General features: G+C 64.2%; 1 protein-coding gene across 2 annotated transcripts; it reads left to right on the forward strand.

Moving 5' to 3' along the window:
- TTYH3 (tweety family member 3) lies at nt 1-27766 on the forward strand. Of its 2 annotated transcripts, XM_045075171.1 has the most exons (15): nt 1-305; nt 13711-13880; nt 14011-14122; nt 14257-14477; nt 14675-14770; nt 15462-15534; nt 15769-15844; nt 18074-18129; nt 18747-18839; nt 20416-20508; nt 20840-20976; nt 22687-22860; nt 23287-23362; nt 24010-24110; nt 25655-27766. In XM_045075171.1, the coding sequence occupies exons 1-15, from the start codon at nt 183-185 to the stop codon at nt 25668-25670; spliced, it is 1617 nt and encodes a 538-aa protein (XP_044931106.1). In that variant the 5' UTR covers nt 1-182; the 3' UTR covers nt 25671-27766. The 2 variants fall into 2 exon arrangements, with proteins under 2 accessions (XP_044931106.1, XP_004776413.1); XM_004776356.3 differs by lacking the exon at nt 24010-24110 and having other exon boundaries at nt 3-305.
- The last annotated feature ends 111 nt before the right edge of the window (nt 27767-27877 follow it).

Raw genomic sequence — 27877 nt, forward strand, 5'->3', positions numbered from 1 at the left:
CGGGCGCGGGCGGCCGAGCGGAGCCGAGCGCAGCCGAGCCGGGCCGAGCCGGGCCGGGCCGGGCCCAGGAGCGCGCGGGCGATGCGGGCGGCCAGGCGGGGGCTGGCGGACCCCTGAACCCCTCGCCCCCGGGGCAGCGAAGGAGCCGCGCGGCGGCACGCGCCCGAGGCGGCCAGCCCGCCATGGCCGGGGTCAGCTACGCGGCGCCCTGGTGGGTGAACCTCCTGCACCGGCTACCGCACTTCGACCTGCGCTGGGAGACCACCAGCAGCCAGTTCCGGCCCGAGGACACCGACTACCAGCAGGTGACGCGGCCCCCCGGGTCGGGGGTGAGGGCCCCTCCGTTCGAAGGTCTGAAGACTCCCAACCCCCTCACCCCTCGCAGGCGAGGGTCTGGGGAGGGTCCTCCTCTCCGAGGGTCGCCGTCGCCCCCTGTCCTCCTGGAGGGTCACGGCCTCCGCCTTCTCGTGAGTCAGAGCCCCTTTCTTCTCCAGGGTCGCCTCTTGCGTCCTGGGGCTCCCCTCTGTGAGCGTCTAAAGACCCCCATCCTGCATGGAGGGTCCATGGCCCTCCTGCAGATTCTAGCCTTCTCTGGTGTTACTTAGGCCCTCCCTTCTGGGGTCATGTGGAGCCTCCTTGCTTCCCTCCGTGGAGCCCCCTCTGCCAGCTGTCAGCTCCAGCCCAGGCCCCTGCCCATCACCTGGGGCAGCCCTGACCTGGGGCCCTGCAGAGCCCCCAACCCAGAGGAGCCCAGGGCTCTGAGACCAAGCTGATACCTCAGAGCACTGGAGGGGATTCCTTGCTCCCCCCCCCCCCCCCCCCCGCCCCGGGCTGGGGAATCCCACTCCCTGCCAAGATTTTGGTGGGTGAGTGAGCTGGGCAGATGCCAGCCCTCTCAGGCGGGCAGTGACTCCCTGCTGGGTACAGTGTATGCTCTGGTGACACCTGGACTGGCTGGAGCCATGGCTGCCAGGAGCCCCTGAGGATGGGAGGCCTGGCCTCAGGCACTCAAGATAGGCCTCCTTCTGGAAGGCTATAAAGGGGCTGGGGCGGCGGCGGGGGGGGGGGGCAGTGGGAGCCTTTGCAGCCTTCTGCCCAAGGGCCCAGGTTCTCCCGGTAGAACCCTAGGCCTGGGGTCATGCTGAGCCCAAGCACCACCCCCCCGCACTGAGCTGCTGTCATTTGAGTGCAGAGCAGGGGACCAGGCTGTGGGCATTTCCTTCCTGCCTGGGGATCCGGATTCCAGAAGCCCCATGACTGGGATGCCTGGTCACCCGGGACACCCCTGGGGTTCTTTCTCTCCAAGGGTCGTTGCAGAGCCCCAGGTGGAGTGGAATGGCCTTGCTGGTGGAGATGGCCTGGGAATCCAGGATTCCGTGGACGTGATCACACCTCATCTACGTAGAACTCTGTGTTCCCTGGTTGCCCTTATCTAGAGAGCAAGAACCGGAAGCACAGAGCGAGGACACCATGGGAACCCAGCACTCCCAGCCTCAGTGCTCACCTGGGGCCTGCTCCCCCAGCCCTGCTGATCTGTTTCCAAGCAGACTAGAAAGGGGGCCAGGGATTGGCCCAGGCATGCCCAGAGATGGCAAGATTTTTAGAAAACTCAAACGCCCACGTCCTAGGAGTCCAGCCCTGGGGTACCGACCGGTGTGGGAACAGCACCCTCTGTGCTCCCTGGGGCCTCCCATATGTCCTGGCTCTGCCATGTCCGGCCCCTGGCTCCTGCAGGCCAGGGTCTGTGCTGGCGGAAGTTCTCCGCCGGTTATTAGTTGGGAGGTTCTGGGGCTGCCCCTGGGGCCACCGGGGGTGTCTGGGACCCACAGAGAGCTGGCCTGCTGGCCTGAGGCTTGCTGTGCTGCCTGTCCGCCTCGGTTGGACTAGCTGGAGCCCCTCCTGCCCTCTGGAGATCCTGGGACATGTTGTGGGGAGTGAGTGAGGGGCCGATGCCTCCAGCCTGTGGAAGCCTCCAGAATGGTCGTGGGCCCCCACAGCTCAGCCTTACCCCCTGCAGGGCCCTGTGCCCCTGAGAGGTCCCTGATGTCTGCCCTCGGCTTCTATGAGCACTGTTCCCTCCTCCGCTGTGGGAGGGCTCTGACTCACTCTCCTGCCTCCTCTCTGTGGAGCCGAATTAGCCACTGAATAATTCACGGCGTGGAAACCAGCCCGTCTCCATCCCCAGCCGCCTCTGCTCCTGGCTGGGGGCTGTAGCGGGAGCCAGACCCGGACATACATCCTGCCCCTGCCTCCCGTGCTGGTGCTTTGGGGCAAGCGCTTGACCTCTCCGATCCTTCATTGTCACACCCTGAAATCTGGGCTGGCAGATTTTGTGGGGTCACAGTGGGGGATGCACGGGCCCCATGCTCCAGCTCCATTTTTGGTTGCAACAGAGCCCCTTTCCTGGGTGGCTGGGCAGTGGGTCAGTGAGGGCCATGGCCTGGAGCCTCTTCGTGCCTCCCTTGGAGTGTTCCTCCCTGGGATGGAGGGGGGCAGCTCTGATGGTGGGTGGGCCCTCATCCTCCTAACCCAGGGACCCCCACCCCCACCCCAGCCTGGGAACCTGTTAGGCCGGCCCCCACCTGGGCTGAAGGGTCTGGCAGTCCCCCACCCCCCGTGTGGGCTGGGTCCAGGTGGGGAGGAGGGCTTCTGCCTTCTGGACTACCCAGGAGAAAAGTGGGGCCTGGGTTCAGGAATAGAGGGTGTGTGCAGCATGAGGAGACCAGCCTTGGCGCTTCTTTGCTATTTCCTGCCCCCACCATGCACTGTTGGGAGCCCTGGTAAAACCCACTGGAAAACCCCATGTGCTAGGCTCTGGTTTGGGAACCTGTGTGGGGCTGTCTCTCACTAGCCTGGGAGATGAAAATGGTCGTCTCCATTGTACAGATTAGCAAACTGAGGCTCGGAGAGGGGATTCGCTGAGAATCCCATAATGATTACGTGGTAGGAGCCAGAGTCAGTCCTGGGAGGGTGGGGGACCTCCTGGGGCCCCCTCTGCTGGCCCCCTGCAGGGGTTAGGAGCCGATGAGGGGCCCCCAGAGCACTGGCTGGTCCTACACTGGGCACTTTGGAGCCTCAGCAGGAGCAAGGATGGCATTTCTCTTGAGGCTGAAGGTCTCAGGCTCCCATGAGGAGGGGAACCTTTTGCATCCACCTCTTGGGGGCCCGTGATGTTTGCTGAATGGACAGATTACAGGGAGGGTGCACCATGGTTTCTGTGGGGGCTGATGGGATCTGTGGGTAGGCAGGTACTGGAAGGAAGCAGAGAAGCTTCTGGAGTTTGCTTAACTACCCCACCTCCGCTGCCTTCCAGGAGGGGCTGTCGGTCTGGTGCCCCTGGGGCTGGGCCCAGAGCTCCTTGCACCAGGGACAGCTCAGTGGGTGGGTACTCTCATTTGGGGGGCTGGGCAGCAGGGAAGATTGCAGGCCCAGAGGAAGGAGGAGACCCCCGGGTGGCTGCACGGCCGAGCGGAGCCAGCTGGGCCCCATGTCTGGGGGCCTGATGTGGCCTGCGGCCAGCCTGCTCCGTGGTGATGGTAGGGCCTGTCTTGGCTTTGGGCAGGGGTCCCAGAGCCTTCTCTTCCAGCTGGAGAGTGGGGGCCTGGGCCCTAGCTCTGTGGCTTCCCATTTATGTGACCTTGGGTGGAACCAGCCATCTGTCTGGGCTTCCCTTCTATCAAGGAGTCTACCCCACCACCATCAGTCCCCACCAGCCCTCACGACTCCCCCTTGCTCTGCCAGTTCAGGGTTGGTGGGGATAGGCTGGAAGCTGTGAGGGGCTGGAGGTGTCAGGACAGGGCCTGCAGGAGCCCAGTGGTCAGGGAAGGCTTCTTGGAGGAGGTGCTACCTGCCCTGCCGTGGAGGGTATCAGTCAGGCTGCGAACACCCAGAAGGCTGGGACTTGCCTGGAAGCCTGGCATAAGTGGGCACACTGGCTCCGCATCCAGGTCATATGGTAGCATTCCCCTCATGTTTGCTCAGCACGTAGGACTCTGCATGTGGGTTCCTGTTAGAACCCCGAGCGCTGGGGTGTTTCCATTGAGACCCTAAAGATAAGACTGAAGTAGCCATGTAGAGTCCTTGGGGAAAACGGTTCCTGGCATCAGGAAGAGCACATGCAAAGGCCTTGGGGCGGAGAGGAGCCTGAGCCTGAGGACCAAATAAGGGATTCTGAACGTCCTGCCTCGGGAGGGAGTGAGCGCGCGCCCTGTGCCCGGAAGTGTGCGAACCCAGATCAGGGGCACTGCTTAGAGGCCATTTTTGAGCTCTGGGTTGAATGACTGCCAGGGCCAGCTAAGACCACAGGATCTTGGTCAAATGCTGAGACTCAGGCAAGGTGAGGTGCGTACCTGGCTGCAGGCTGTGGGTGGGCTGCCCCGTTCTCACCCTCCTCACTGATCTGGGGGTCCCGAAAAGTGTGTGTCGCCTGTCTTCTCATTTACAAAAGTGTTAAACACTCATGGAATGTTTGGGAAATAGGAAAAAGCATGAGGAAACACCAGAAAGCCCCTCTGGCTGGATTCGGTCCGTGCAAGTCTACCTGTCCGGTGCGTGTCACTTAAACCACAGTCACTCCATGTGCCCTTGCTGTCACCGCCTCTTGGGCCTTATTGTTGGCCCTTGGTTCTTAATGCTTGACCAGCGTCCCGTGGTCACAGTCAGGGCGCTGAGGCTGCAAGCGACAGAAACACACCAAATGGGACGGACCTCACTGAGGAGAGGGCGGAAGCTTCTAGAGCACCTTTTACATGGACAGCACTGAGGGGCTGGCCGTTGGGGATGCAGTGGTGAGGGGACAGGGTAGCCCCTGCCAGAACAGATAGCCTGGCTGTTTCCTTTTTGGTGGGGGAGGGGGAGGCAGGACGTGGCCTTTGGTGACCTCTGCAGCCAAGTCCCAGGTCTCCACCTGGGTGGCAGCGTGTGGGTGGGGGGTGTCATGGGAAACTTGGCACATCCCCCACTTGGCGTCGGTGTGGGGTCTGCCTCGTTGGGCCCCATCCTTCTGCCTTTGGTGGCTCCTGGTTTCCAAGAGTCTGGGGACGTGCTGGGAAGCCATGTTGCCAGCACCGTGCTGGTCTGTGCAGGGGACATGTGAGGAGGGACGTCAGCTGCTGGCCCTGGGCAGGGGCTCGGGCAGGCTTCAGGCAGGCTGCACTGTGGCTCTTAGCCCAGGCCATGGCCGCTTCCCCAGAGGGGCCTCTGCTGTCCTTTCTCTAAGTGTTCCTCGGGGCGGCCCCACAGTGGCCCTTGGGGTAGGCGTTGTGGCCTCTGTGGGAGCAGAGTTGTGGCCACTGGCCAGCCAGCATCAGTGGGCTGGGAGATGTGTGCAGGCTCCGGTCCGGCCTGCTTTCCGTGGATGCAGCCCCCATGCAGAGACTCCCTGGGTCCCCCAGCAGGGCCTGTTTCTGGGGAGCGCAGCAGGTGTTGGGAGCGGGCCCCCTCCCCCACCAGCAGCTCTGCTGAGTCTTTGCCTGGAGAAGAGGAACCGAATCTGCAGCCCAGGGACTGGGTTCCAGATACGGGAAGTTCTCCCATGTGACCTCCCGGCATTGGGACATGTGACCACCTGGTGGTGGGGGCCTCCATCCAGAGGGTGCTCCTGATCTAAGGTCCTAAGGAGGGGCCCACAAATGCCGGGTCCGCCCTGGGGTCTCCACCAGAGATGGGATGGCTCATGCCTCCCGAATCGGGTCTGCCGCCTGCCTGGCAGGACTCCGGGGCCGGGGGTCAGGGGGAGCGGTGTCCATAGCACGGGAGACATGAGCCCAGGCGGCAAGCTTGCCTCACACTGTGGATAGGCTGCGAGGGCTTCAGTGGGCCTGGGTCAAGGCCAGGCCTCCAGGCTAATATCAGGGGCAGGAGAAGGGCCTCAGAGAAGGCACCTGGGTGAGGGGAGTGCCCCCAGGAGCAGGAGCCGGCAGAGGGCCCAGGCTGGGCCAGGGGCTGAAGGTGACAGGTGACGGGGCGGGTTGTGGGGAAGGGGTTGTACGGGACCCCTCGTGAGACTCCCTTTCCACTGTTGTTAGGTGTCCAGATGGGCTCATGTGCACACACGGGCCTGCACATGGGGGCCGCCCTTGGGCCTCAGCTAGCAGGCCCCTAGCAGGCCCCTTCCCCAGAGGAAGCTGGCTGAGGCCGGGGTCCTCACAGGAGGCTGCACCCCCTGAACCACATCTCCTTGGTCGATGTGTGTCCTGGGACCAGGCCTGTCTGGTGGCCCCGGGCTATACTGAGGCTTGTGGCCTGGGTCTCTAGGGCTGGCCAGGGGCAAGGCGCTTGCAGACAGGTCTGGCGAGCGGAGGGCTTTTCTGGGTGTCCTGCTGGGAAATGTGTGAGAGCACCGGGACCAAAACAGACACCCTTGCCGTAGGGAGAGCAGCCCTTGTGACCGTTCATGCCATGAACCCGTGTCACACAGGCAGCAGGAGAGCAGGCTGGCACCCCACACCTGGAGGGCGGCAGGCGGGGGCTGGGTTGGGGGATTACCCACCAGCACTCCTCTCAGGGCCTTCTGCCCACCTCTGGCCTTGCTACGCCTCTGTCTCCATGGTTCCCGGAGGATAAGGGCAAGTGTGGTGTGTACCCCGTGGGGACGTCAGGGCTCAGCTGCTGCATGTGTGACCTGGCGCTCTGAGTCTCAGACCTCAGCGTGAAGGGACTTGGGCGGACAGCTGGGCCCCTTCTGGGCTCCTGCTTGGCTGGCCACTGGCTGTGCGTTCTCCGGGATGGCCACGAGCTCACCGTCATGGAATTTGGGAAACCCAAGTCCAGCTCAGTGGAAAATCTGTTTTTAATTTCTTGCCGGCATCTGGAGCCACAGCCAAGTGTGTTAGAGGGGTGGGGGGACTGTGGGCTGAACAGCCAGCCCGGCGCCCTGCTCCACTCCACGGCCTGGCCCGGGAGGTGAAGGGGGGCCCTTTCTGGAGCCTTCCTCAAGAGGCCTCTGTGGGCTCAGACCCTGCTTCTGTACCACTTATGTGAATGGGCCTCTGGCGACCCTTCTGGCCTCAGGCCCCTGGCCTGGAAGGTGGGTGCCACCCCCTCCCCAGGTAGTCTAGGGACCAGCAAGGCTGTGTGCCTGGCTGGGCGACAGTGGGTGCTGAGGCAAAGAGCTAGCCCTAGGGGAGCGGGCAGCCATGTGAGTGGGAGCCCTTCCCGGCAAGGCATCCCAGACCCAGGAGCTAGGGCAACAAGCCAGCCTGGGCCCAGGGCTCCAGCCGAGCCACGTGTGGATTCCTAGAGGGTGCCTTGGGGTTTGGGATCCCGCCAGCCTCCTGGATACCCTAACCTGGTCTCTTCCTCTGGAGAAAGGCCCTTGGCCGTTCTGGGGCTGGGGTAAGATGTCCCCTGCTGGAGAGCAGTGGAAGGGTCTGCTGCGCCCCCCCCCCAACACACACCTGCCTGTCCCCACTCTAGCTACCAGAGCCCTTGAGGACCCAGGTGTGCAGCCTGGGTCTCACGCTGGGCCTATGCCCAGGCCGTCCCCCTCTGGGAGCACACCCTTCCTCCATGGTGCCCTGCTGGCGCTCTCAGATACCTGTTTTTGTCCCCCCCAACCCCGGGTTGTCTGCCTGGCTCCCATGGCCTCTGAGACAGTACACGGCCGGCATGCCGGGGTCCCGGGAGCTGCGTGCCCGGCAGGGGCTGTGTCTGTTGTGCCCTGTGTCCCCGTGTCGGGCCTGGGGCTGAATCCGGACGCTGCCTGTGCTGATGTGTCTCGGTCTCAGGCTGGCCCTGGGCTGAGGGCCTCCCCAATCCAGGGAGATGGGGCCAACAGGAGGCTGTTGGGGTGTGGGGAGTGGGGTCCCAGGGCCCTGGAGGAATGTGGACTCGCCTAGTCTTTGGAGCCTTGCCCTTTACTGCTGGAGGAGCCCTTCTGAAGGGAGGGCTGGTGCAGGGGGGTGGGGGGCGAGCCGAGGGGCAGCCCTGCCAGCCATGGCCTCCTGCAGGGGCCCCCACCTCCATGGGCTTCAGGGCCTTGCTTGTCCCTCTCATGCCATGGGCAGTGGGGGGGACCTCAGGCATAGAGGCTCCTCTCCAGAGAGAGGGGTGTGTGGGGAAGCAGTCTGCTGGGGGTTCCGATGTGTGGACCACGTGTGGTGTGCTCCCACGCAGGCACACTCGTGGCCGCAGCCGGGGTCTTGTGCGGCTCTCGTGGCCTGGTGGCCTCAGGCACATCAGAGCAGCCTGCCCTGAAGTTGAGCCTAGTGTTGTGCAGGGGAGGGGTGCAGATGCCCAGGCACCAACACGCCATGTCTAGAAAAATTCCAGTGCACTATCCATTGCGCTACAGAGCCAACACGCGGTGTCCAGGCCAGCGGTGGGGTGTCGAAGGGATGGGCTCCCAGCCTGGAGCCCCTGATGCTGTGGTCTCCGTCTGTGGATGGGGCCAAGCCTCCTGTCTGCTGCAAAGCTCTAGGAAGGTTTGGTGGCACGCTGTGGACCCTCCCCAGCTTGGGACCCCCAGCACCCCGCCTGCCAGCAAGCCTGGGGCTGAGCCAGGGGTCCCCCACCCCATGCAGGGAACCGGCTTAGGCTCACTTGGAACACAGCTGCTTCCCTGGGCCCCAGGCCTCAGAGCTGGGCCAGGGGTGGCTCTTGACCCCGAGCTCTGGCTCCTGGGGTGTTTCCAGAGTGGAGGGGGGCTTGGGGGGGCCCTTGGGGCTTGCAGGAGAGTGTCTGGCCACAGGCCGGGGCAGGGGGTTGTACTCCGGCGGGGACTGCAGGGGCCTTGGGAGGAGGGGGTGGCCCAGAGCTGAGAAATGAGCTGGAGGGCTGGGGGGGGCGGGAGGGCCACACAGAGCCCCCGCTGTGAGCACCCTCACAGAGCCCAGTGTGTGCTGAGTGCTGCCGGTGGCTGGCAGCCAGCACTGTGGCCAGCGGTCGGGACACTGGCCCGAGCATCTCGCCTCGCCTGACCGAGTGCTGACATCACTTCCATCACAGACGGAAAATTCCATTTGGTCAGAGCCCAGATGCTGATCAGACATTTCCCATTCTCTTTCTGAATGGGCCCAGGGGAAGTGAAGGGGACGCCGGCTCCTGGCCAGGGGAGGCGGGGCTGCCACGGCAACGCCAGCAGAAGAGGAGACGGGCACAGGTCACGCTGGGTGCCCTCGTGCCCGGCTCCTGCACCCAGCCGGCGACGGGCTCTGCAGCTTTGCTAGATGGGCTAGACCCCCCAACACCACTGCGCCCCCGTGCCCCACCTGTGAGCCAGAGGTGCCTGGCAGAGGGAATTCGTGGTGGCCCAGGCCCCAGAGCCACAGTCCTGTCAGACCTTGGGGTATAGAGCTGGGGGCCAGGGCCAAGCGCCAGAGTGGGCACTGCCTTCGCTAGATTGATGAGCTCAGGGAGGCCTTTCCAGCATCTGCTGGGGAAGGTTTATGCAGACAGACCCCGTTGTCCTAGTAGGGGGGCTTCCTGAAGCCATGGAGGCAGACCAGCAGGGGGCAAGGTGGATGCCTAGCTCCCAGTGACCAGGGCTCCTGGGGTATGTGGGGGTGACGGGGCACCTGGGCCTCTGCCTGTCATTGCCTCCAGGGAAGCCTCTGGAAAGTAACTTACCTCCTTGGTACCCAGCTCTGAGCCCCAGAGCTGACCCCCATCAAGCCTGGCCCGGGGCTCCCTGGCAGTGGTCCTCCCCGAGTCCCTGGTCGTTGACTGGCTCCGTAAGGCTGGGCTGGGGTAGGAGCAACCTCTGCTCCTGTGGCCGTGAGTGAGGCGGCCTTCCCCACTTCCCAGGCCCAGCAGGTGTCCCAACACCCAGGTTCTTGGGACCGCCCCCCATCCCCAGGAGCTCCAGCCACAGGCTGCTGTTTGTGCCCCTGCTGGGGAGATCACAGGGTGACACCTTCGTGTGCATGTGTGAGTGTGAATACAGGTGTGAACATCTGGGAACACATGGGTGTAGATGTGTACGTGTGAGTGTGGACACGCATGTATGGGAGTGCACGTGTGGGTATAGATGTGGGCATGCCTCAGCCTGTCCTTGAGTGGCCCTGGGCCAGCCCCCCCAGCAGTCAGGGTGCCCTCTCTGTGCCCCCAGCCTACCGGGCTGCACCGTGGCAGAGCTGGCCCTGGGAGCAGCCACCCTCAGGACCCTGACCTTTCCTGGGAGACCCTGTGGAGGTCCTGTTCTGTGTGTTCAAGGGACTAGCTCCTGCCATCTTAACAGTCCTGGGCCAGGAGAGTGATGTTCCTGTCTCTCCTTTATAGGTGGGGAAACTGAGGCAAGAGTTTGACTCACGGTCATGTCTTTGAGCCAGACTGAGCAGCACTGGAACCTTGGTGCTTTGGTTCCCAGCAGGCTGGACGCCCCTTCGTGGACCTGAGATTTCGGGTGGCTGGGAGGGCGGGGCCGAACCCCCCTCCCTCGCTCCTCTGTCTAGCCGCAGGTAGTTCTGGGCCTCCTGGTAGCCAGCCAGGATGTCCCTCCCCTCCTGTCCGTCATGGCTCCTGGGGGACTGTGGGCACCAGCAGGGCCTGTGGGACCATGCCATGGACCAAGAGGGGCCCAATTCAGGGTCCCGGAGGCCTTCTCCCCAAGGCTAGCCCAGAGGACCGGGGAACACTCCCAAAAACTCACAGAGGTGAAAACGGGGTGCAGAGAGAGGCCGGGCGAGACTGCACGGGACACTCACGTGGCAGAGCTGGGCTCCGACCGGGGCCCTCCCTCACTCGGCTGGAAAGAGCCACTGACAGATTTCTGGCTCTGCACTGTAATTACGAAGTTAGTACAAGTGTGTGGTTTTAAAAAAAAGAAAACCCCAAAAGACCCACAACAACTAAACAAACCAAATCAAAGCCGTAGGAGAGGATCCAGGAAAGGTACAAGCTTGACTCCCGGCGCAGGGACCGGGACCTTCCGGACGTGGACAGGCCGGCTCAGGGAGGTGCCTGGCCATGGTCCACTCACGGACGGGGCCCGGTGCACCACCCTGGCCTGCTCTCTCCGGTTTGCGTGGCCCAGCTCGTGTCCAGCAGGCGGCGCCCCCCGGCTCCCTCCACCAGCCTGGCAGCTCCGGAGCCCTCGGGCAGTACCCACCGGGGACCTACCAGGCTGGCACCTGCTTTGGCTCCCAGAGGCACTGTGAGCCCCTCCTTCCTCCAGGTGTGAAGGGCCCGCTTGGCTGGCCTCAGTTTTCCTGCCTGGCAAATGGGAGTGGGTGGTCCTGACTCCTCTGAGGCAGCGACTGGACCCGTCAGTGCTTGGAGTCGTGATGACAGTGAGCGCCAGAGTGGGTGGGCTCTTGGGGCCCTGGGCCTCTGGGCCCGGCTCCCCATCCTCTGGAGGATGTGTGTCCGTGTGCGTATTTGAACACCCACTCCATGCCCACTGTTCTCCGCGTGCGTGGGGTGAGGGGTTACGGGCAGGACAGGAGGTGGCATGATGGCGGGGCAGGGCCGGGACCAAGGGACAGCTGTTGGAGAAAAGGTGACCTTCAGGGGGACCGTGAGCGCATGGCAGGGACAGGGAAGCATGGGAGCCAGGGTCAGCAGGGCGGCGAAAGGAGGCTGGGTCTGGGTGTGCTGTGGTCTTGGAGGGCCCAGGGGCAAGGTGGCGAAGAGGTGGCTGTGTCAGGACTGGTGACTGACAGGCAGCCTGGGCTAGGAAAGTGCAGATGTCCGGAGTGAGCCATGGCCCCAGGGGCCGTGCTGTGTTCCGCCCTTGGCCTCTGCCCAGCGAAGCGGGTAGGCAGGGCCTGCAGCCCTCGGGTCAACGTCCAGGCTGTGCGTGTGAGGCAGACCCGGGGAGCCCATAGGACGGTGTTGTTGCAAGCACTCTGATGTTCATTGACTTCCGGGGCTGGGCAGGATGAGGGCAGTGCCTGATACCGGGATCCGCAAGGCAAGCCCCCTCCAATGACTGGCCCTTGGCCCCCTGACACGCCCCTGATTATGGCCTGGAGGCTCCTGGCTGCGGCCTGGGTGCTGGGAGTACACTCCGTGATGTGAGCGCCCCTGCCCTCCAGGAGCCGTGGGCCCGTGGGGTGGCACTAAGGCCAGCTCCCCTCCCCCCACCAGCTCATGAGCAGAGCATCAGGGCCCCTATCAGGCCTCCTACCATTGTGGGGCGGTGCCAGCTGCACCCCCAACCTGAAGGAGGAAGGGAGGGCGCCAGCCTCTGATACCCCTTGTGGCCAGATGATGGTGTGGGGCAGCCCGCACGGCAGGGCAGTGGCCTGTGACCACAGCCTCATGGTGTCCCCCTGGTCCTCCCCACCCTGCGCCTCGTGGTGGCTCCAGACAGCACCTCAGCCCCCAGGGCGCCCGTGTTGCTCTGAAGCGTGGCTAGAGGGGCAGGCTCTGGTCTGATGGGAAGTGGGGGGGCCCCGCCTTAGGTGTGGGGGGATGCTGGCTGGGAGCGGTGGGCCTCAGGGGAGACCTCTGGGACCAGCGGGCTCCTGGGAGGGCAGGGAGTGCCATCCTGCCTCCGCTGCCTGGCAGCCATCTCCTGGGAGACAGCTGCTGGGGGCCAGGCCCAAGGTGGCTGAGCCTCTTCCCAAGGGGGTGCCCTGCGGTGGGTGGGGGAGGGGCAGGTGGGTGTCCCCCGCCACACACACACCCCCGCCAGCACTCCAGAGACAGTCACTGTTGCTGAGCATTCAGACATGGGGGAGGGAGGGTGTTTCCAGGTCTCCCTGAGGCCCAGCATCTCTGCGGCAGTGCCAGTGAGGGCAGCTGTGGGGCACCCAGTGGCCACACCACAAATCTGATGGTCCCCGTGGGGTGGGTGCCGCTGTGTGTTGGACCTTCTGCCTGGTACTTACCGCCCCCGCCACCCAGGAGGTGAATATGGTCAGACCCAGCCTGCAGCTCCATCAGGCCACCACCCCCACCCCAACACGGGACATGGGCAGAGGTCCCAGACAGGCCGTGACGTGGGACTTGAGTCCTTCCTCCATAACTTCTCTGAAGCCAGTTTCTTTATCAGTGGAACGGAGGTGATGCACTGGGCCAGGCGAAAGGGAGAGCCATGGGCTCCAACAGGTGGAGGCCCAGCCCCGGGCCAAGCCCACAGTGGGTGTCCCTGCGGGACCAAATCAACCACTTCCCATCAGGGGCGCCGACCTCGGTGATAGGAGGGTGCTGCGGGGGCACTTCCTCCTCCCTGGTGACTCCTGGATGTGTCTAGAGAACTCCGGGCCCTTCTGGCTGCCAGAGGCCCGGCGGCTCACAAAAGCAGCCAGGTCCAGAGCAGTGTCCATGCCGAGAGGGAGAGCCCTGCTGTGTACCTGGTTCCGTGATGCACATTGCCTGGAGACTCCCACTGGCCTCTCCTGGGGAGAGCATTCCCTCCCTTTTTATAGAAGAGAAAATGGGCTCCAGAAGATTGGGGGCATTCCTTGGCAACGTGGCCATCATCAGTAGTGCTGGCCCTGCCCACCCAGCACCTCCTTCCTGGGCTTGGTCAGGGACCCCTGTTTAGACATATCTTGCTTTGGGCTCGGGGGCCCTGGACCTGGAGGGACCTCATGGCCATGCTCACCTGGCCCCTGGGAGTGTGGCTTGGGCCGATCCTGGTGGCTAGTGCAGGGTTAAGGATGGGAGTCTGGGGGCTCACAGGCAAGCACCCCAGTGTGGGGAGCCTCAGCCCCCAGGGCTGGAGGACAGCTGGGTTCCAGTGCACCCCGCACAGCATGTTAGAGGTGTGGCAGAGCTGGCCGCGCGCCCGCCCCTCCAGCGCCACCTCCCCATCTCCCACAGGCGCTGCTGCTGCTGGGGGCCACCGCGCTGGCCTGCCTCGCCCTGGACCTTCTCTTCCTGCTCTTCTACTCCTTCTGGCTGTGCTGCCGACGGCGCAAGAGCGAGGAGCATCTGGATGCCGACTGCTGCTGCACCGCCTGGTGCGTGATCATCGCCACGCTGGTCTGCAGGTGAGCGCAGGGCCGGGCCTGGCCAGGTGGGGGCGGGGCCGGAAGGGGGGATTTCTGCCCCCTCCAGTAGGGCCCCCCCCCTGCCTGCAGGCGATGTGGCTTCATCCGCCCGCCCCCCGCCCCATCCTAGCGCTGGCATCGCTGTGGGGTTCTATGGCAACGGGGAGACCAGTGACGGCATCCATCGGGCCACCTACTCGCTCCGCCACGCCAACCGCACAGTGGCAGGGGTCCAGGACCGCGTGAGTGGCCGTCCGATGGGAAGGGGGGGCTCTGTTCCTGCCCCTGAACCCTGTGTCTGCGTGTGTGCCCCAGGGGTGGGCATGTGCTGGGAGCGGGTCTGTGCCCGGGCTCACCGGCCCCCGGCCCGGCGCAGGTGTGGGACACGGCGGCCGCCCTGAACCGCTCGGCGGAGCCCAGTCTGCAGAGCCTGGAGCGGCAGCTGGCGGCACGGCCGGAGCCCCTGCGTGCAGTGCAGCGGCTGCGGGGCCTTCTCGGGACGCTGCTGGGCTACACAGCGGCCATCCCGTTCTGGAGGAACCCCGCCGTGTCGCTCGAGGTGCTGGCGGAGCAGGTGGACCTCTACGACTGGTACAGGTGCGGCTGGCCCTCTCTTCTGCCCCCCTGTCCCAACTGGCCCCTAGAGCCCGGGGTCTGAGGTTTGGTGGGTGGGAGGGGCCAAGTTCCCCAGGACCTCTTACAAGAGCTGATGGCAGCCCCTTAGGCCCCCAGTGTTCCAGAATTGCCCGTGGGTGCCCCTCTGGGCCCCACCCATACCCTCTGTGTGCCCACAGGTGGCTGGGCTACCTCGGCCTACTGCTGCTCGAAGTGGCCATCTGCCTGCTGGTGCTGGTGGGCCTCATCCGCAGCTCCAAGGGCATTCTGGTTGGGTGAGTCTGTGGGCCTGAGGGCCAGTGGGGAGCAGGGGGGCGGCACCCACAGCACCACCTTCTGAATCAGCCCTGCCTCCCCCTCGCCCATCTGCGGGTCTAGCTGTAGGTCTGCCGAGGGGTGAGGCCCCACCAGCTCATGGGGACACCAGGGGGTCACACCGGAGGCTCTGTCCTTGGCCTGGAGTCCTTGTGGGTTCAGATCCCTGCCGTGCGGCTAACTCAGCTGGCCACCTGGGGTGGGTGGCCCCCGGACACGGATGCTCCGTGTCCTCATCTCAAAGATGAAGGTGGGGATGGCTCGTCCATAGGGTAGTTGTGAAATGTTGGCCTCCTTTCCCCCAGGACAGCTGAAAAGCTGTGTCCTGCCTCCACCTGGGCCAGGCGCTGCCAGTGACAGTGCTTGGGGGACAGGGAGAGCCCAGTGAAGGCCAAGACCTGTTGTCTGCTCGGGGGAGGGGGAAGCAGGAAGACCAGCCGCTTCCTGAGCTCTGAGCCCCACTGCAGCCCACACCAGGTGGGAGAGAAGTCCATCTGTGCCTGGCCTTTGGGTGGCTCTGGCTAAGGCCAGGCCACGGGAGAAGCCACAGCCCTTGTGTGGGGAGACCCCCCGCTCAATGTTCCCCAGGGCCCTGGCCCTCTGGCCTGCACGCCAGCCTGGGGGATGCTGATTGGCTTTCTTTGCCCCAAGGGTCTGCCTCCTGGGCGTGCTGGCCCTGGTCATCAGCTGGGGCTCACTGGGCTTGGAGCTGGCCGTGTCTGTGGTGAGTGGCAGGGGTATGCGTGATCCTGGTCTGCTGGGCCTAAGCATGGGAAGGGGTGGAGAATGTCACATGCCTCTTGCCTGGGACACTGAGGTTCCACGAGGAGTGCACACAGCATTTACATGTTACCTTCCGGGGCTGAGAACAGACCTGGGCTGCAGGCTCTATCTGTGAGAGCTGAAGGGTGGGGGACCTGGCTTGGTCACCCCATCTTCCTTGCCTGTACCCCCCTAGGGCTCAAGTGACTTCTGTGTGGACCCTGACACCTATGTGACCAGGATGGTGGAGGAGCACTCAGTGCTGAGTGGGGGTGAGTCTGCAGCAGCTGTGTCTGAGCCAGGACCCCAGCGGCCAGGCTAGGGAGACCCTGCTGAGCTAGGCCAAGGCATCCTCTCCCTCCTGGCCCTCAGTTTGGGGGAGGCAGGACCTACGTTGATCAGGAAGTTAGTGAGTGAACAGGAACACCTCTGTGAACGGGGGGTGCTGAGGATGAGGACACGGGTTGTGTTGAGCCAGTGATGGGGGGTGGGGTGAGGGTGGGGACAGGTGACAAGGGGGGCAAGGCAAGTGATGACATGGTGCTTCAGAGCAGGTAGCAGTGTGGCCTGCCAAAGAGGTAGCATTAAAATTGAACAAGAGAAGGCTGTGTGTCTTGTGCAAAGGCCCTGAGGCAGAGACAAACTTGGTATGGTTGTGAGGCAGAAAATAGACCAGTTGGGAGAGGAAAGAGTGGGGAGCCAGGCAGGTCAGGTCAAGGACAGGAATTTGGGCTTAATTCTGGGGGGTCCATTGGAGGGTGGGAAGCCCAGAAGAGACATGGTCCAAGATTGGATTGCCTCATCAGAGCATCTGTGGGCTGTTGGAGCGACAAGGTCAAGCAGGAAGGCAGGGAGGCTGTTGTGCTCCTCCAGTCAGGAGATGGGGTGCCTTGAGCCAGCAGGGCGGAGCATGGATGGGGACGTGCTGTGAGGCAGCAGGACAGGCTCCCGGAGACGCCGGGTGTAGGGAGGAAGGCGCTAAGGACCTGCTCTCTGCCTGAGCTGTTGTCGTCACCGGATCTGCAGACCAAGGTGGGGGCAGGGAGCGGGTCCGGCGGTGAGGGTGGGGGCCACAGTGTGATGCCAGTTGGCCGTCCCAAGAGGCAGCTGCATGTGGGGCTCTGGGGCTCAGGTGCAGCCAGAGCTGGAAGGTGCTAAGCTCGTGGGTGTGCCCTGCTGTGGGTGCTACATGTTCCTCGAGAGAAGGGTAGAGGCACTGTCCCCGCAGGGACAGGGGTTCTAAGTGGCCTTAAAATGCTGGCCTTCAGAGGACCGTCTTCCTCTTTGCCTTAGAAAGCCACAGGGATGAGCAGGGGGCTGGTTTTTGGCTTATCTGGTTGGAGGAACAGGTTCCACCTGAGCCCGAGGAGCCCCCAGGAGGGAGGGTTGTCTGCCCTCTTCCCCACCATGGGGGAGGAGTGGCCCTGCTGTGCCCACCACTGCCCCCGGCCTCTCCAGGTCCTCACTGCTGAGGACTCCCGGGTCTTTAGCAAGCGAGAGCAGCCCCCAGCCTCAAGGGAGTGTGAGATCCTGCCTGGAAGCCATGGGCCCCCCTCCCAGGGCCAGACAGAGCCAAGGCCAGCATGCTGGCCCCTCTACAAGCAGCCAAAGTGAGCTGCGTGGGAGCCCAGGCCCGAGCAGGGCAGGAAGGGGGACCAGGCTGCGGCCAGCCCCGTGCACCTGCTCTTGTCCTGGGCCTCAGGGCCCCAGGAGGGAGGCACCTGGGACTCCAAAACCACAGTGCTGCTGCAGGGATGGGTGCTGAGCCCCCTCAGTCTGCAGGTCTGAGAGCCTTATGGGCGTGGGGCAGGCACACGGGCTCCCCGCTCCTCCCTCAGCTCCAGCCAGGTGTGGGCCTCCTGGGGTTTCCAGAATCACAATTGTAAGTGAATCCCATCTTCAAATGTTGGACACAGAATCAACACATGTTTTAATGGGGAGTAGACAGGCCACCTGAGTCCTGAGCCCTCCTGACAGCCGTGTCCAGGTCCTGTCCCCTCCTCTGCCAGCCAGGAGCCCATGCATCCCTGCGTCTCTTCTGACCCCTTGCCCACCCTCAGTGCCTGTCTGCTGCCCCAGGGGGAAGAGAGGAAGAGGGCTGCATCCCACGGGGCACTTGTGCGTGCTGTAAGGATCCTGCTTGGAGCAGAAGGGTCTGGGCCCTGGCCCTGGGCTCCCTGCAGGCCATAGCTCCTCACACATGTGCTTGAGCGCACACAGGCACAACACACAGACACCTGCACACGCATGTGTGCAGAGACACATGCACATATGGACACGTGCATGCACATACATGTATACAGACACGCGTGTGTGCATACAGATGTGTGGGCATGTGTGTCTGTCCACACACTTGTGCAGAAATACACATACACATGTGCGCGCAGTATCCATGCAGGTGCACACAGGTGCATGTAAGCACACACATGGGCTCACACGGGCACGCACACGGCTCATGCACACAGCCGCCCTCACACCACCGCCTTGACCTCTGTCCGCAGACATTCTGCAGTACTACCTGGCCTGCTCGGCCCGGGCCACCAACCCCTTCCAGCAGGTGAGTGCTCGCTGCTTCCGCCCCTGGGAAGCCCTGTGGCCCTCAGCCCTTCTCAGAGGCCTTGAGACCCTGGGACCCCAGGAGCTGGGGGGTGGGGGGCCGCTAGATGAATGCCACGTTGGCGTCGCTAACTGCCCCCGTGGTTAGTGCCCTCATGCCCTTGGTGCAAGCCCTTTGGGGTGGACTGCTTAATGCCCCCCAGGGACTGGGGATTCCTGTCAGTTCCTGGGTCGTGCCAGGGCCATCCTGCAGGGCAAAGCCAACCTCAGGCAGGGCAGGTGCAGAGGGGCCCAGGGATGTCTCACTGGGGGAGGGGTCCTGGGCCCGCTGTGGAACACCTGAGCCGGAGTCACAATGGAGTCTAGAGGGAAATGCTTTGGCCCACTGGCTGTCACTGCCTGTGATTGTGCAGGCCCCGGGGATCGTGAAATGCTCCCTGCTTTGAAGTCACCATGCTTTCGGTGATCGGTGTGGGCAGCCTCCTGGGGACAGGAGCAGCTTCCCCAAGGGCTCCCCTGGGGCCCCGGCACTGCCTGACCTGGGTGTGGGTGGGACTGGGGGAGGGGAGCCGGGCTGCCCTACCCCTGCCGGAGTCAGCGGGCCTCTCTGTGGAGCAGAAGCTGTCTGGCAGCCACAAGGCGCTGGTGGAGATGCAGGACCTGGTGGCTGAGCTTCTGAAGACCGTCCCCCGGGAGTACCCGGCCACCAAGGTGAGCAGGGCGCCGCTTCCCCTCCTCCCCTTCACTGCCCGTCATGGCCCCGGGGGTTTGGGCTAGGTTTTTAAAAATAATGTAGCTCTTTATCTTAAAAGTAATACCAACTCTTTGAATTTAAAAAAAAAAAAAAAACACGAAAAGGGAAAATGGGGACAGATGTGGGAACAAAGGAAGGCCCGCCCCCGGCCCTTGGAGGTGTTCTGGGAACTGTGGGGGGGCCGGGGAGGGGGAGGTGGCGGCTTTTCCCTCGCAGTGTTCTGGGTCCTGAGCATTCTGTCCACATGTCTGTTACCACGCTCCTGACGAAGTCTAGCGTCCCCGGGGGTCAGCCTGGGGGCGGCGGAGAGGGGTCAGCCCACAGACGTCCTGCCCGTGTGCACCCCACTGCAGAGCGAGGCGGGGGCTGGGGCACATGTGTGCACACAGCTGGGCTCAGACTTCTGTAACAAGCTGCAAAACTTAAGGAAAAGATGCACATAGAGACACACTATTGCAGTTGCTTCTTACTTTTGTTCGGGCCGGGGCATCATCTGGGTATTTTGTGAGTGAGTGGGTAGGTAGCTGGGGTCCCACTGGGGAGCTCCGAACCCCGGGGGGCCTGAGACAGCCAAGATGCGCTCCCTCACCCGCCAGAGGCTAGAAGTCAAGGTCATCAACACCAGGTATGGTCTGGGCAGGCGTCTTCCGAGGCCTCTCTCCGTGGTGTGTAGACCCCGTGTTCGCCCCGTGTCCTCCTGCAGTCGTCCTCCTCTGCCTGTGTGTGCCCCGACCCCCTCCTCTTACAGGACCCCACTCCCATGGGATTGGAGCCCCCGTCTCGTGACCTCCGCTTGCCTTAATTACCTCTTGAAAGACCCCACCGACAAATACAGCCCCCGTTCCGAGGTGTTTAGGGTCAGGAATGCAACATAGGAATTTGGGGCAGGGGGTGACTATTCAGCCCCGAATGGCGAGTCTTGTTGTCTGGAGATCCGCTTCAGAATTGCTGGGCGCTCTTGGGACGTGCGCCACGGAAGGCTGTATCGGGCCCTCTGGTTGGTCTAGAGGCACCCTGTCCACCCTGGAGGGTTTCTGTCGGGTCGTCTGCCCATGGACAGGATGTGGGCAGAGGTGCCCATGCCCGTGTACACACAGAGGGGCAGACACACACTACGGGACCAGGCTTGCTCTATACAGAGTGTTCAAATAATGTTTCATCACTTAAAATAGCATGAAAATTTTCTCCTTAACTGTTCCTGAAAGTAAGGTTCTTCCAGAGAACCAGGTCCCCATCAGGAGCTACGTGGGCATTTGCTGTCTCTCCTGTGTTGACAGGCGTTCATGGGTCCCACTTACCCCAGTATGCTTCTGTCCTCAGCAGTCCCTTTGGGGCCAGGACACAGACTCTGGCCCTCGTTTCTAGAAGCTGAAGGTCCTCAGGGCCTGGGTCAAGACCACGGGGTCAAGGGCTGTCTCAATGGCAGGGTATGGGTGGACAGGCACCCCGAGGGCTCCCAGAGGACCTATGCCTGGCTCAGGCCCCCCCAGCCGACCGTGGTACTGACCTTGTGTGCTATGTGTCCCCGCCTAGGACCCCTTGCTCCGTGTCCAGGAGGTGCTGAACGGCACAGAGGTGAACCTACAGCACCTCACTGCCCTGGTGGACTGCCGCAGCCTGCATCTGGTGAGAACCGGCCTCCGGAGCCAGGGCGCGGCAGCTGGGGGCAGGGGTGCTGCTGGGGGGCTGGCAGAGGGTACAGCTGGGGGGCAGAGAGTGCACCTGGAAGTGCAGCTGGGGGGTTGGGGGGCAGAGGGTGCAGCTGCGTGGGGGTGGGGACTTGGAGAATGGGCGCGTACCCATGGGTGGGGGGCCCGAAGTCCAGGCTGGAGCTGGGGGGCTGTCAGGCGGCGAGCCGTGGGCTGGGCTGCAGCTCCGCGCGTCCCCTCTCACCCTGCCTTCCCGGTCTCTCTCCGGTCTCTGTGGGCCGTGCTGTCCCCATGCTGTCTGGCCCCAGGACTACGTGCAGGCCCTGACGGGCTTCTGCTACGACGGCGTGGAGGGCCTCATCTACCTGGCGCTCTTCTCCTTCGTCACGGCTCTCATGTTCAGCTCCATCGTCTGTAGCGTCCCCCACACCTGGCAGCAGAAAAGGTGAGGGGCTCAGCGCTCGCCCCCGGCCACACCGCTGGCGGGATGTTGTCGGGATGTGCCTTCTGGACACCGCTGTCCTCCCCCGAGACAGCAGCAGACGGCCTCCTCCCCGGCTGACTCTCTGTAAGCTGCTGCGGTGCTCACAGGCTAGCATGTCCGCGGCGAGCAGCCCCATTTCCCGGATGGCAAACCGAGTCTAGAGGAGCTCCCGGCCCAGGGCACGTGCAAGTCCAGGGCAGACAGGTGGAGCCAGCTGTCCTGCCCGCCAGCGCCGGCTCCATGCCCCACGCGCCTCTGCACCTCTGACCGGCCGGCCTCAGGGTGTCCCATCTGTCTCCCCGCCCCTCGGGGCATGTGTGCAGGGCTCGTGCATGGAGACGGCAGCTGTCCAGCTATGGGGACGTGGAGCTTCCACAGGGAGGGCCCTGGGCAGCTGTGGCCTCCGTGGCCTCTTCAGCTGGATGACCAGGATGGCAGCTACTTCCTGTGGGGCTGTTCTGTCCTTGTCTTTGAAGTGGGGGTCCTGGCAGCTCCTGCCTCCGTCTCCCTGGTCAGTTCTGCATTGAGGTGCAGGGAGGAGCCGAGCCCCTTCCCTTGCTTGGGGCCTGACACTTCATCTCTCAGACTCCCACCTCCCCTCCCACTGGGCTGTGGCTGCTTCTTGGTGGCCCAGATCAGATGACAAGGACCTCAGCTCAGATCTCTTCCCTCTGTCTGGGGTTCTGCACTGGCGATGCTGCCGTTGGCAGTGAGGGTGGTGATGGTGATGACGGTGATGATGACGGTCCTGAGGACGGTGACAGTGGTGGTGTCAGTGAGGAATCTGGCAGTGATGGTGGCAGTGGTAATAAAAAAGGTGGCAGCCCTAGGGAAGTGGCTAAGAGAACAGACCTGGAACCACATGGCCTGGGTTTCAGATTATTGCTTATTAGGTGATTGTGGGCAAGTCGCTTCACAACTCTGGGTCTCCCGTCTCCCTAACTGTGAAATGGGGGTCGTGAGAGACACCCGTCTTGGGGTCGGCAGGCCCCTCGGTGAACCGCTGCGTGTAAGGGCTTAGCCCGGGGCTTGGCTGATCGTTGCCGCCCAGCCGGCTGCTACCCAGTCCTGCTTATCTCACTGCAAGGGGCCCAGAGGGGAGGCCCTCTGCGCAGAGTCACAGAGCTGGCACTCGGGAGGAGGGACAGGAGCCCTGGCTTGGCCGACCTGTGCCCTCACCACCAGGTAGCCTGGCCGCGGGTAGTCTGATCCGGAGCAGGCAGGACGTGAAGAGAGCTGCGCGTGCCCAAGGCCTGGCCCCCGGCTCCCTTGCCTCACCCCGCAGCAGCCTGAACAGAGCGGACAGAAGGCCAGAGCACAGCAGAGCGGGAGCATCGGGCTCAGGCCACCCAAAGGTGCAGGCTGGGACCTGCAGGGCCAGGAGAGGGCACCCCCACTTCCAGGCCTCAGCTCTCTCCGCCCTGCGAGGAGGGACCCTGCCCCACCCCCTGAAGGCAGACAGCATCCCTGTGTACAGGCGGAGGGTCGGCATCCGTGGCTCCCCCGTCTCAAGAGGACGCGACCGAGGTAGCACGTCACGGTGCCGTGGGCCGTGGGCGAGCACGCCAGGATCCGCACGACGTGTGTCTGCCTCTGAGCGGACCCTCCCAGGGTCCCTGGCCGGCTGCCCTGGGCCCGGCTGTGACAAGCACTGGGTGTCCCTCCCTGCAGGGGCCCCGACGAGGATGGGGAGGAGGAGGTGGCGCCCGGGCCGAGGCAGACGCACGACAGCCTATACCGCGTGCACATGCCCAGCCTGTACAGCTGCGGGAGCAGCTACGGCAGCGAGACCAGCCTCCCGGCTGCGGCGCACACCGTCAGCAACGCGCCGGTCACCGAGTACATGTGAGCCGCGCTGGAGCGGGGGCGGGGGGAGGCAGACCCCGGCGCGCCCGCCGCAGTGAGAAGCTAGACGGAGGGGCAGGGGCTGGAGCAGGAGCTGCCCTGGCTTCTGGCGGGGTGGTCCCGGCAAGCCTGGGTGGTGGCCGCAGTGAGGCCACTCGCTCAGAGAGAGGCTGTAGGGAGGGTGTGGGGCTGCCTGGGTGAGGCCAGGGGCCAGCCTCGTAGTGAGGGGCCCCTCCGGGCAGGGGTGGGCCACCTAGGGCCGTGCAGAGCTCTCAGCTACTCTGCCAGTGCGCCGCATGTAGGCTGGTGAGGAGAAGAAGGTCCAGGGTCGAGCAGGGTGGGCACTGGGTCTGCCCCGGGGCGGCCTTGGATGAGCCCTGGGCCTGCCGAGGACGTCGCTCACGACCCCCTCTCCTCACACTGCAGGAGCCAGAATGCCAACTTCCAGAACCCTCGCTGTGAGAACACCCCCCTCATCGGGCGTGAGTCTCCCCCACCCTCAGTAAGTCTTTGGGGCACGGGGTGGTGCCGGGGAGGGCTGTGCGCCTCCAGTGCTGGGGGGAGGGCTCTCTGGTGGGCGTCTGGTCTGAGGAGACAGTGCCGAGTGGGCCCCCAGGCTGGCCTGGAGGTATGTTGGGGCCCAAGTGGGCTGGGGCCACCTGCCTAGTGGGTCAGCTTGGCTTCAAGAGGTCCTGGCTTCTCTTTTCCCCGTCTGGTCCACTTTCATTTCTTTCATTGACTTCCTGAGCTCAGAATAGGACCCAGCCTCTGGCTCTTCCAGCCAGTGTCCCCTCTGTGCTCCGGGATGAGACAGAAAAGAAAGGGGACAGGGCGGTTTGGTGCCAAAGAGAAGGAGCTTGCCAACTGAAAGGGGCCCTGGTGGCCTTCCTGGAGTTGATGGCCTGCAAAGAACAGGGCCAGAAAAGCTGAAGGCCACCCGCCTTGAGAAGCGTGCCTGTGTAGTGGCCTTGGGGTGCCCATGGCCCGGATCAGAGTCTGTGTGGCATACAAGCCACCCATCATGCCCCAGCAGCCCTTTCCAGTGGCCTTCCACTCCGGCCCCCCCACAGCCTGGCATTCAGGCCACCCTCTCTCTCTCTCTCTCTCTCTCTCTCCCCCCTCCATCCCTCCCACCCTGGGCCCTCCTAGCGCTATCTGGCGGCCCTGGACTCTGGCAGCCACACAGGCTGGCAGTTTAAGCCCATGGATAGTGGCCGAACGCTGTGGTGGCCGTGCCCTCAGAGTGACAGGTACTGACCTGCCCCAGGTGGCCTGCACCGCCTGCCTGTCACGCCTCCGTGCCTCATGCTCTCTGCTCACGGCTGCCCCCGTGCCAGGGCCGGCCTCCGGCCTGGGTCTCTGCTCAGCCCCCGCTGGGCCAGCTCTGGGCCAGCTCTGGGCCACGACGAACTTGTCCGTTCCCTGGCCCAGCCGGTGACCTCGTGCTGGCCTTGGGCCCACGACGCTCCCATCCAGGGCAGTGCCCCCCCCCCCCCCAGCCCAGCTGCAGGCGATCCCATCTTGCCCCTTCCAGCAAGGAGACCATCTCCGCAGGCCCGAGGGTGCGCCGGCCCTGGTGCCCGGCTCTGTGCACTCATGCCATCCTGGCCAGCGGGCCCAGCCCTGGAGGCATCTCCCCGCATGTTCGGAAGCACACACAGATGCACGCAGACAAGCCGTCCCCCCACATCCGCCTGTGCGTGCTTGGGCTCCTTCAGGGGCTGGGGTGCTGCCCCGCCCCCTGCTGCATGTCCGGGCGATGACATGGCTCCCAGGTGCCCACGGCGCCTCCCTCCCAGTGTAGTGGCTGACCTGGCGCTCACAACATTCTTTTCCCCCAGGAGCTCCAGGAGGGCTATCAGGGCCCGAGAATAGTGACCCTCCTGGTCGGGGACACTGGTGTGGGGCCTCAGGTATGGGGTCAGCCTGCCGCTGTCCCCACCTCTGGTGACACTTGGCACATGCCTGGGTCTTTGCCCACATCCCCTCAGGCCTGCGGCTGTAGCACACTCCTCCTGCACATGTGTGCAGCGCGAGGGCACTGGCGCACACGTGTGCGCTGAGCACCTCATGCTTTGGGTTGGATGAGGGCAGAGAGGATGTGCCGTCCGTGCCCTCCTCACCGTGCCCCCAGCTGCTTCCGTTCCAGTGTCCAGGAGCTGGGAGGAGCCCACGCTTTGTTCCCAGCCCAAGCAGGCAACAGCATCCCCCAGCTCGAGGGGCCTGTGCAACTTTCAGGGTCCCCCTTTCCCCGAGGTGATGGGGCAGAGTGGTTGTGGGGTCTCCTGGTTCCGGGGGCTGTGGGCCATCGGGGAACCCCCTGACCCTTTCTCGAACCCAGCCTGACTCTGCCTTTGCACGATGCTCTCCTCCTGGCTCCTCGATCAGGATCCCGCTGGGGGAGGAGGCCTCCGCACGTCCCCCAAGCCAGGCCCTTAAGGGCAGCCTGCGTGTGGCATGGAGGTCCTGGGCATGTGGGGTGCAGCTGGGCGGCCTCACAACGCTGGCCCTTTGTTGGGGCAGGGTTCTGCCTGGCTGGGTGCCCAGATGCCTGAGCGCACTCCCATCACCGGAAGAGGAGGCCGGCTGGTCCCCATCCTGAGCCTGGGGCACGGAGGCTGGCCCTCTGCTCATGGAGCCCGCCGGCCACTCTGGAGCCCTCTGCCGGGGCCCTGCCGCCGCACCACCACCCGTCCCATCCTGCCCGCAGCAGTGCTTCTTGCTCAGCTCGCCAAGGCCCACGCCGCTGTGCCAGCGCCCCGCTGACCCCTCTCCCCACCTTGTCTCCCTCCAGTACACCTCCAGCATGAGAGCCAAATACCTCGCCACCAGCCAGCCTCGCCCCGACTCCAGCGGCAGCGGCCACTAGACAGCCCCGGCCGGCCCGCCGCACACGTGCCAATCGCCTGCTCCTCCCCGTGCCAGCACTGCTGCGTCCACCCGCACCACCCGCCGGACCCGCCGCACGGCCGCTCGCCCCTCCCCTCCCCTTCCCGCAGGGGCGCGGAGACACACCTGGACACGGGAGCGGCGCCACCGACACGGGGCCTTCCAGCCCCGCCCCCATGCCCCTCTGCCTCTGAGGAGGGGGTTTCACGGAGCCCGGCTCTGGGCCGGACTCGGTGCTGTGTCCTGACGCTAACTCTGCACCAGGCCAACCCGTGGACCCCCATCTTCTCCTCGGCTCGCGCCCCAGCCTGCTCTTTCCCTCCTGCAGCTCTGATGCTTCTGCTGTGCCCTCCAGGCTTCCGTGTGTCCCTTCTTTCGTTCACAGGCCATGCGGTGCCCACTCTGGGCTCCCTCTGAGCCGGCGGCTGGAGGGGCCTCGGCGTGTTCTCCCAGGCAGTTCCTCCTCCTCTCCACCCGACCGTAGGCCCCTCCTGCCAGTTGCCAGAAGCCTCCCGCCAGCCCCACTCTCTCCCCCAGCACCCACCCTGCTTGGGGAGCCCAGCCCTCTGCAGCGGCCAGAGGATGGCAGGTGCCACGCCGAGCCCAGGCTGCTCGCCCAGTCCTGGCCACCTTCTTGGTGCCAAACCCCCTCCCCTGCCCCAAGACTCGGCAGCTTGTCTGGTTCATTTTTGCACTAACCACATTTGTCATCCTAGGGCAGGCGGGGCTGCCGGCCGAGCAGCACACCCCCTTCTCGGTTCCCTCTCTGTCCAGGAGCAGCGTCCCAGACCCGGCCTTGGGACTGGACCCGAGCTGTGGCTGTGAATGTGCCCTCGGCCCCTGCTGCCCCCACCTTGGGACTAACCACTAACCTCACCCAGCCTCTGTGTGCACCTCTGGTCAACCTAGAGCCAGCAAGTGTCACCCCGAGTCCAGGCCAGAGATGAGGCCTAGGATAGCCGGCTGGGAGTTGGGCTAGAGTAGCCGTTTCTTCTTGGGGTGCTGCTGGGGAAGGGCTGTAGATGGACAGGCAGCCTGAGAGCCTGGAAAGCCGTCCCTGGGCAGGTGCTGCCCCAGGACAACTGTGTCCTCGGGAACGAGTGTCCCTTGGGCTGTAGGACTGAGGTCTAGTGCAGACTCAGTCTCCCTACCTGTGAAGTGGGAACAAGGCTTCCCCTAAGGTGCTTTGGCTTTAGTGTACAATGTGTGCTGTGTTTCCTGCCGTGGAAGGTGTGCCTCCCCCCACTCAGGATGGGAAGCCACCCCGCCAGTCTCAGCCCTGGCCCAGCCAACCTGAGACAGAGAGGCTCTGGCCTGTGTGTCCGGCCCGGGCCAGGGTCCTGCAGTGGGAGGCAGGCAGCTGGCCAAGCTGCTTACTGGCCTGTGGGCTCTCCCTTCCAGAGCCGGGTCAGTGTCCTTCCCTGGGACAGGTCTGGGGACATGCCACCCGCCTTTCCTCCATAATCCTTTCTCTGTGCTGGTATCTTGGGACCAAAAGGGCGGGTGGACTGGGGGCCAGGCTGCCTCTGCCCCGTGAAAGGAGGGGAGTGAGCAGGCAAACACAGGGTGCCCCAGGTGGGTCTGGGGCCCTGAGCCTTGCATCTGAGCCTATGGGCCCGGCCCAAACCTCACTGCAGGGCCGCTGTGCTCCAGGCCCCACCTGGCCGTCGCTCCGGGCCTCCACTGCAGACTGGCCCAGTTTTTCCTCTGGGCTCCTCCAGCGGTGAGAGCATTGCCGGCCCAGCGTCAGGAGGAAGGCCCCGGCCATCCTGCCTGGGTGCCTGCTGTGTGCTCGGCCCCTGCTCAGAAGCACAACGGCTGACCGCGGCCCCCGGAGGCCGCCCACAATGTGAATGTACATAGCATGGAGGCGGGCGCTGCCCGGACAGGCTGTGGACCTCGGCCGTCCGGGGAGCTCCCCCGTGCGTCGTGTGCGTGTGTGCCTGCCCCGTCTGTGACTTCATCCACTTCCTTCTCCTCACCGAGGTTGAATAAAGGAAAAGGAGAATCATCAAAAGGGGTTCGGACCCCGGCCTCAGTCTGTGGAGGGGAGCAGGTCTTGCCATTGGTTTTCTTTCTGTTCTGAGTTTTCAGGGTCCCCTTCCTAACCAGTCCCCATCCCAGTGAC

This window comes from Mustela putorius, unplaced genomic scaffold (genome assembly GCF_011764305.1).
Source record: "Mustela putorius furo isolate JIRA1106 unplaced genomic scaffold, ASM1176430v1.1 tig00000139_pilon_pilon_pilon, whole genome shotgun sequence".
NCBI lineage: Eukaryota > Metazoa > Chordata > Mammalia > Carnivora > Mustelidae > Mustela > Mustela putorius.

Bases quoted from the DNA above. Each gene is read 5' to 3' on its own strand.
- TTYH3 (XM_045075171.1), top strand. From the start codon at position 183: ATGGCCGGGGTCAGCTACGCGGCGCCCTGGTGGGTGAACCTCCTGCAC. The intron at 14,771-15,461 runs GTGAGTCTGTGG...CTTTGCCCCAAG, and splicing joins TCCAAGGGCATTCTGGTTGG to GGTCTGCCTCCTGGGCGTGC. The intron at 18,130-18,746 runs GTGAGTGCTCGC...TCTGTGGAGCAG, and splicing joins CCACCAACCCCTTCCAGCAG to AAGCTGTCTGGCAGCCACAA.